Source organism: Nannospalax galili, unplaced genomic scaffold (genome assembly GCF_000622305.1).
Source record: "Nannospalax galili isolate Female #2095 unplaced genomic scaffold, S.galili_v1.0 scaffold144, whole genome shotgun sequence".
Taxonomy (NCBI): Eukaryota; Metazoa; Chordata; class Mammalia; order Rodentia; family Spalacidae; genus Nannospalax; species Nannospalax galili.
In genome coordinates, this window is record NW_008353267.1 from 988,633 (window position 1) to 997,468 (window position 8,836).

Genomic DNA, 8,836 nt, shown 5'->3' on the forward strand with positions numbered 1-8,836 from the left:
CATTGCTCATTTTGCTCAGTCACATGGGGATAAAATTTCAACCCATGAACCCCCGAGGGACACATTAAAAACATCCAACCATAACCTCCTCTTTTCCCCTTCCCTAACCTCTAATGAACCTGAACCTTGGAAGTCACTCGCCAAGATGATAAAGGAATTCATGTGAAGAAGAAAATGAACCCAAGTGAGGGATGGTGCTCCGGGTCTGTGATTGGAGACATGACCTACATCTCTGTGTGCTGCCTCAGGTGAGTGACTTCAGTGGTAGAACCCTCAATATAGATGGAAGGGAAGGTGGTAGGGGCACGGACTACAATAGGAAGATATTTTGGCAGACTCAGGGCTTGAAGCAGCTTTTGCAGTCACTCTGTAACCTCTGACTTTGTCCATGGAGAGACACATAGCATGGCAGACGCCAGGATGGCAAAAGGTAGCACCCAATTTTTTTTGCCATCTACACTTGGAATGCAGCATCCCAGGCAGCCCCTTCTGTTGGATGCAGTTGTTACAAATATTAAACAAAATTTGCCACCCCTAGTGTTGTCAAAGGCTTTGGAAGTAGGTTTGAAAAAATGATCGAGTAGAGAATAAGAGACTGCAGAGCATGGGCCCCTGGATAGGACTCCTATATTAAACCTCTACCACCCAGGGCTCAGGGACCATTGCAGAAGGGGTGGAAAGATTCTAAGAGGCAAGGGTGGTGCATGACCATAAGAAGATAGTCTTACAGGCTCCTGGGAACTTGCTCATACAAACTTACAGCAACGGTGACAGCATGCGCAAGATCCATGCAAACTCAAACAGGTAAAAACCCAGCATAGAACTGGGAAAAATGTGCAGGAGGTTCCAACCTTAACCAAGGAACTATTGGCAGCTGATCACTGCTGGGTGAGGGAAAGCTGAGCTTCTTTAAGGGAGTATACTAGATAGGTGGAACAGGCTCCAGTGGATGAACTTATACTGAGAGACAGCTGGGTACACAAACTTGACTTGATATGCTTTAGCATATAAAACAGAATGTATGAAATCTTATGGGCGGGCTATGGGGTGACATAAAGTCAATAAAAATATACATTGAAAAAATGATTAAGCACCCATTTCTTCTAAAGTAAAAAGGAAAAAGTGAGAATTATTTATAGAATTCATGAAAGGTTGAGTGAGGATAATGTAGATAAGATCCCAGAAGATTCCATAGTTCCTGGTAGTAAAGTGCTTGATAACCACAAAGGTCATCATTGTAAGGTTATCACTGATGGACAGAAGGCAGAGGTGACAGACCACCAGGTAGTTGGAGATTGTGGAAGAAGGGGGCTCTTGACCAGCCTTTGTTGTCTGTCTTTATTTTGTGAGACTACAGGTACATGTGTATGTGCCAAGTCTAAAAGGCACGAGCAGCCCTGCTCAGAGACACAGCACTTCCCACTTTGTGACTAGCTCTTGGGCCAGCAATTTAGGAAGAGCAAGCAGGTAAAGGTCTGTTCCCATAGTGTCCCAGGTCTGCCTATGCTGTGCACAGGCTGAAGGATTGAAGAAAGCCCTCATTCCAAGCGGACATCTGCTCTCTATAAAATAATCTGATTCCAGGGATAGGAGTGTTACATTGATGAACTCTCTGATGTTATAGGCTTTGAAAGATCAAACCTTTAATGAATGGTATATTTGCTTAAAATTTTTTCTTTGCAGAACATGAAGATGCTTTAATTTCTCCATTTTGCTTCATTGATATCTAACTAACATGCATCTTAACTGTCTCTGGGTATGCCATGATTTGCTATGAAATGTAAACTCCTAAGGGCATAGATGTCTGCTTCATTTACTTTTTAGAGCACCTCCAAAGTGCCATGAACAAGTAGGTTTCTAGCCATTTTGTATGCCATTATCATAGAATGGAATACAGACCATGTCCCCTACTCATAAGAAGGACTCCTCTGCTACTTCAGCCTTTTAAAATCAGAAATTGGAGACATTTTCATTAAAGCATCATGGAATGCCCTTATGTGTGGTTCAAATACATAAACCTTACTTTATTTTAACTTTAAAAACATTAATACCAGTTGACTTTCTAGAACAGAAATCTGACCCATGTAAAAAACGCCAAAAAGCACATAGAAAAAATTTTAATTCTCATGTTCAAAACTCATCATTTCCAATGTCTTGGTATTTTTGCCCATGCGATTCATTTTCAGATCTCATTAGTATTTCTACTTAAATAATTTTTAAGACTTTCAAATTTCCTTCTCATCATGACTTTCATCTTTCAGTCGCTGATGCCTTGTTGTTTCCAAGAATTATTGTTTTGTTATTTTTCAGTGTCGTGAGTTCGAGGAAAGGATATATCATAGGCTGCTAGTGACTTGCTCCTTTTTCAAAGGAAACCTGTGGTTGCCATGAAGGAAACTTTGATCCCTCTTGGCCCAGTGCATTTGTTCTTTCAGAACCAGGTGAACCACCTCTGACTGATTCCCTAGGATTATGTCACCCACAAAGGCAACTTTCTGTTTCAGTTGGTGATGCTAAGAAACAAAACACCACCCTTTAAGTGAATCAGTTTTGGAAAATAGAGACTGGCTTTATATTCCATGGCTTTGATGTGCTTAGTGGTTCCTGTAAAGATTTGCCTCTCTTTACTTAATTGACAAGACCTTGGTATATATTTGAGCAATCAAGCAGGCCGATAACAGAAAAGAGAGACACTTACCCAAAGCCAACTTTTCCCATTCATTGTGACTTTTGAAAGCCTCGGGTACAAGTGTCAGCTCTACAAGAGGAGTTGACTCCAGCAAGATTGGGTAAGTGCATCTCCAGCTCTAATTTCCTTCTTCCTGAAGGGAAGCCCACAGAATCCATATGAAGAACACACCTGTAAGAACTGTGAGAGTGGATATGGAAACACAGACAGCAGATTGGGGGCATTGCACAACATCCAGGTGTGTTCTGACCACTGCGCCAACCACAAAGGGCCCATTCTAGCTACCAGAGCACCAGAAATGACCAGGACTCAGAAAGGATAGACTCCAAAGAGGATCGTGATTATGCTTGGAATGCCACGAGTGCTTTCCATCATTTGGTTTTAAACCGAGTCACAGCTAGGTGCTTCTTACAGCAGAAGTGTAGAGCAGAGGCGATCTGTGGTGACTAGTACACATTTTATGAATGACTTTTATTTCAGGTGCCAGGTTGTATAATATCTTATGCATGATAGGTAAGATCAATAACAACACACGTAGGGCATACAACTGTTAATGCTTATCCACCTTTCCCCATTCATTCCCATTCATGACACTAAAAATATAGATATATGCAAAGCTTCTGACACAGCATCCACATTGCCTGGGCCTGTGGATTCATGGCTTATATTGGGCTACCCATTACTTTTGGTGTTACTATTATTTTTTAATGGACAAATTCCTCTTACATACAAGGCATCTCCAGGAGTTTGGGTTCAATAAAGAAAAGTCTGAGAATATTCTTTGAGCGTTAGGTGTCTAGAGAGATCCTCTGACTCTGCTGGAGTCAGTTATGGAAAATGCCACTGGTGTTGGGGTTGGTGGCACTGACAATTCTTGGCTCATTTTTCTTGGAATGGTAAGAGAAAGTCCCTTTGAGAGGGACCAACACATTGTTGGCTGTGCCACCACGGGCAGCTGGGTGTGTTCAACCCTGTTTCCTTTTCCTTTCCCGGACAGCAGGAAGCTGGCATACCTCGTGCTTGGTGCCATAGCACTCCTTCTGGGTGGCTGTGGCTCTGTCCTCAGCAACACCGGTGGAAACTTGCACACTTTTGTGGGTTGTGCTGTGAGGGAGTTCACTTTCCTGGCCAAGAAGCCAGGCTGCAGGGGCCTTTGAATCACCACTGATGCATGCTGGGGCCGCTGTGAGACCTGGGAGGTAAGAGGCCCCACAGGCTTGTATGAGGGCAATGTCATCCCAGCTCTTCAATATGATAGCCAAGTGTCCACTGTTTAGTGATGGGAGTGGGTGGGGCTGAACGGAACATCTGCCCTGTCCTCTGGACTTTAAATTGCACAATTATTTGGCATCTTCCAAAAACGATTCCCAAAACATGACACTGTTCCTTCAGCAGAGCACTGATAAGGTTAAAAGCTTAAATTCCATGGTGTCTGTGTATTTGGGTGATATCTCTGGGAGTTCTTGCTGTACCCACTGTAAAAATTACAGGAAAGAGTCAAAGGGGAGGGACTGTAAAGTCAAAGAGAGTCAGCGCAAAGTTGGAAATATTGGTCCAAACCTGTGACCTCATCTCCTTCTCTAGTCCCTTAGCTGTGATAAAATAATGTAGTTATTGCAAAAGAACTTGTAAGTTGTGTGGTGAGTGAGGCCTAGTTCGTTTCCACCACAGCTCTGTTCCCCTCAGTTTAGTGACAGACCCATGAAGTCCTTTTATATTCAGTTATATCTGGCCTTTCACTTAAAATGGGAATAAAATCTCAAAGGTGGCTTAACTAGGGAGCATTTTTGTAGTGATGTTCATGATGATGGGCTGGATTGGCCTTTGAAGGTGTTGACAATAGTGGTTTCTTATGACTTGAGCTTTAAGTTGCCAGATTTAGCAAAATTAAACAGAACAAAACCTCAGAAACCAACTAACCAACGAAAAAAACCCATCAACCCTCTCCTACCTTAGGCACCCCCAAACTGAAGTGAGACAAAATTAAAAAAATCAGAGAACTCAGATAAAACTGAATTTCAGATTAAACAGCATAATTTTTTGGCATAAGCCTGTCCCAAACATTGTATGGGACAGATTTATAAAACAAGAAAAATGACCTGAAATGCAAAGTTAACTGAGTGTCTGATTTTCCTAGAATCCCAGAATACAGAGAGTAAAAGGACACAGAATAAAGACAGGAAGGCAGGAGAAAACGGCAGAGGATGAACTGTGCTCCTCTCCCTGGTCTTTGCAAAGGGAAAGGTTGTTATTTTTGAAACATTCAGGCAAGGGCTTCATCTTGAGCTGATCTGTCTGTCTGTCCATGTATATATGTATGTATGTGTATATATACCTATGCACATATGTATGTAGGTACGTTATATGTACCTATGCATGTATGTACCTATTTAAGAATATGTATTCTTTAAGAACATATTTTTTAAGAACATATATTCTTAAATATGTATCTATGTATGCATCTGTATATGTATGTATATATGTAGCTATGCGCACATCTCTGCATGCACCTATGTATGTATGCAAGCATCCATCTATCTGACCTTCTTACCTACATTTTCTTGCCCAGAACAAAGGGACTGTCCTTTGAGACTGTTGCTGTTACATTCATTATTACTTCCTTAGAATTGCTCACATAACAACCGCTGATTACACATACTGAGCTATAATCTTATGCCTAGCTTTGTGCACTGCACCTATCTACTCACTGACAGGGCTCTGAGGTAGGTGCTTTGTTTTATGGAGGAAGAAACCAGGGCTTCAGAGAGTTAAATGCTTTTCCTAGGTCTCCAGCAATGGAAAGCAGCAGGGTGGACTGCAGGGCTGTGTGCCGAGATGGCTGTGCAGAGATGGCTGTGGGGCTGAGTGCCGAGATGACTGTGGGGCTGAGTGCAGAGATGGCTGTGGGGCTGAGTGTAGAGATGACTGTGGGGCTGAGTGCCAGAGATGACTGTGGGGCTGAGTGCCGAGATGGCTGTGCAGAGATGGCTGTGGGGCTGAGTGCAGAGATGACTGTGGGGCTGAGTGCCGAGATGACTGTGGGGCTGAGTGCAGAGATGGCTGTGGGGCTGAGTGTAGAGATGACTGTGGGGCTGAGTGCCGAGATGACTGTGGGGCTGAGTGCAGAGATGGCTGTGCAGAGATGGCTGTGGGGCTGAGTGCCGAGATGGCTGTGCAGAGATGACTGTGGGGTTCAGTGGAGAGATGATCCTGAGGCTGAGAGCAGGGCTGAGTGCAGAGATGACTGTGGGGCTGAGTGCAGAGATGGCTGTGCAGAGATGGCTGTGGGGCTGAGTGCCGAGATGGCTGTGCAGAGATGACTGTGGGGTTCAGTGGAGAGATGATCCTGAGGCTGAGAGCAGGGCTGAGTGCAGAGATGACTGTGGGGCTGAGTGCAGGCCTCCAGGTAGAACACTACTATTCTGTGCTGATCTCTGTGCTTTCTCTAACAAAATTATCTTTGAATTCAAGGTTTATAAAAGGTGAAGGAAGGAAGGAAGGAATCTTTCAATCATCATGTCTGGTTCTATTATCTTTTGTTGATTCAGTAACAAATACTTGTGAACCTCCTGGGTAGCAGGCTGGGTAGTGGAGCACAGACTCTGACCTAAGGAGCTGACGCCGGGAGCCAGGCCACACAAAAGTAAGATAAGACAGCACATGGTATGGACACACACAACACAACACAACAACCCCCCAAACAGAAACAAAACAGGAGGCTAAAAGGAAGCTCTAGGGCTTGGAGGTGGGCTGAAGCCATTCTCAATAGGATGGTCAGGAAATACTTCCCCAGACGGTATTTGAACAAAACCCTAAGCTTGGTGAAGGAGTGAGTGCGGGAGAAGAATGATCTGGGCAGAGGGAACAGCACAACACCTCTCAGTTTCCGGCTGGTCTGAATAGCAATAGAGACCACTGTATCTAGAGCCTAGGGAGGAAGTCACAAGGCCAGGACCATGGCAGACATTTCAGAAGCACCGAGGCGGAAGATGCAGGGACTTTGTCTTAATGTCTTTGACGTTTCACTCTGAGCTAGATGGGAAATTATTGGGGCTTTGAGCAGAGGCGGGACATGACTGATGTGTATTTTAAGAGGATCACTCATGTAAACAGACTGTAGGGGTGACAGTGGAAGCGGAGGACCAGTTAGAAGGCATTTGCAATAATCAAGATTATTTGCTTGGTAAATATTTACTCAGTATTTCCTGTGCTCTATGGACTTTTCTGGAAGCTTAGGATATGGTAGTGAACAAAATGGCTTCCGCTTTCAGGAGTTTATTTCTAGGGGGAGGAGACAGGGTAAGTGAACAGCTGGTGGGGAATGGAACCAAGAACAGGAAGCAGGAGGGTGTGTTCTAATGGGCTTTCTGTTTTGTACCTGCCCGCATAGAAACCCATCCTGGAGCCCCCATACATTGAAGCCCATCACCGAGTCTGTACCTACAACGAGACCAGACAGGCGACTGTCAAGCTGCCTAACTGTGCCCCTGGAGTGGACCCCTTCTACAACTATCCCGTAGCTGTCCGCTGTGATTGCGGGGCCTGTTCCACTGCCACCACGGAATGTGAGACCGTCTAAGCTGGCATGGCCTTCAATATGCAGCTGGTGGCCTGAGCCTCACAGACCACCTTGCCCCAGGAACATACCTGCTCTACCCTCTGCATTCAAGTGTGGTTCAATATTGCCCAGAACATTGAACCAGCCGGTTACCGGCTTCCCTTTGCTCTGCTTAGGTACAAGGTCCAGGTGCCACACACGCATGCTAAAAATGTAAAATAATATTGACCTTTCCCCCAAATACCTTCTCTGGCTCATACACCTACAATTTAGTGGTGTTTTTTTTTTTTCCTTTGTTGTTGTTATTTTTTTTGCTTTGAGTTTTGGAACATGACTTGTATATTTATAACAGTCCTCACTCTGTTAGTGCCGCAGATTTAAAAGAATTGGATATGCTTAGGAAATGGGACTGGAAAGTCTTTCAATTCTCACATTCTATCACTGAATTTCAACTGGGCCAATTGGCAAACCAATGCATTAGCTCCTTGCTCAAAAGGAAACCCAAGTGCAAGCTTTCTTAGAGAAAACACTCCACTTCTCTTTTAACTGGACAACTATCTAGACAGGAAGTAGAAACAGCTCAGACAGATACAGAAAAGGTGTTTAAATGTGGCAAATTGTCCAGAGCAAAATGCCCTACCTTCCGTCAAGATCCTTATTGAAGTGTCTACTTGGTGATTAAAAACACCTCAGAAAAACAATGTACCCAGAGACTATTATTTAGGTTTAAAAATATTCGAGACTAGGGGCTGGAGAGATGGCTAAGTGGTTAAGAACACTGACTGTTCTTGCAGAAGACCCAGGTTCAAATCCCAGTACCCACATGGCAGCTAACAACTGTCTATAACTCCAGTTCCAGGGGATCTGACAGCCTCTTCTGACCTCTGCAGGCATTACATGCACGGGTGCAATTACCTAAGTGCAGGCAATACACGTATACACATAAAATAAAAATAATAAAATATTAAAAAAAATATTTGAGACTAAACTCATGTTTCAGAGTGTGATGGTCTCCCACAACCATGGCGAAATGATCCGTTACAAATGCTAGTTCCTGTTTAGTATATTTTACATTTAAATGGCAATTTATTAGAACCAGAAGTCTTAGGTGTTTGTAGAGGTTCAACTGCATTGCTGGCTCTTCTCTAAAATCTTACAGCAGCTGATTTTGTGACTTCTTTTCAAATTCTATGCAAATGTCTTTAGTTTTTGCATTTTTAGGGTCGAGTTTAACCTTGATCATTTTAAAAATAATATATCAGAACTACCTATAGCCATGTCAATAAAAAGTATGTTCCTTGTCATTTGAATTCAAGCAAATTTTCATAAGTCTTTTTAGCCTTTAATGTACTTTGGTATGCCAATAAGAGCACTTGAAACCTTGCAGCTATTTTGACTGGAGCATTAATTTGGGATTTCATGTCTAGTAAGGGACACAATGACTTGGGCTAGCATGTGTCCTGGTTGTGTCATCTGCAGCCCCTGTCAGGTCCCAGCTAGGATCTAGCAGTGCTCCTTCAAGGACGAATTAGCGAGTCTCTGTGAAAAGCAGCAAAGCAAAGGTTGAGATTGACGTCAAGCACTGGCTG

The 8,836-nt window shown here is 43.5% G+C and overlaps 1 protein-coding gene across 1 annotated transcript; it reads left to right on the forward strand.

Annotated features, from left to right (window-relative positions):
- Positions 1-219: 219 nt before the first annotated feature.
- Positions 220-7,268, forward strand: Gphb5 (glycoprotein hormone subunit beta 5). The gene is given in 3 exon segments (XM_008850511.1): positions 220-248; positions 3,687-3,888; positions 7,080-7,268. Coding segments are annotated over 3 exon segments (420 nt in total).
- Positions 7,269-8,836: the final 1,568 nt, after the last annotated feature.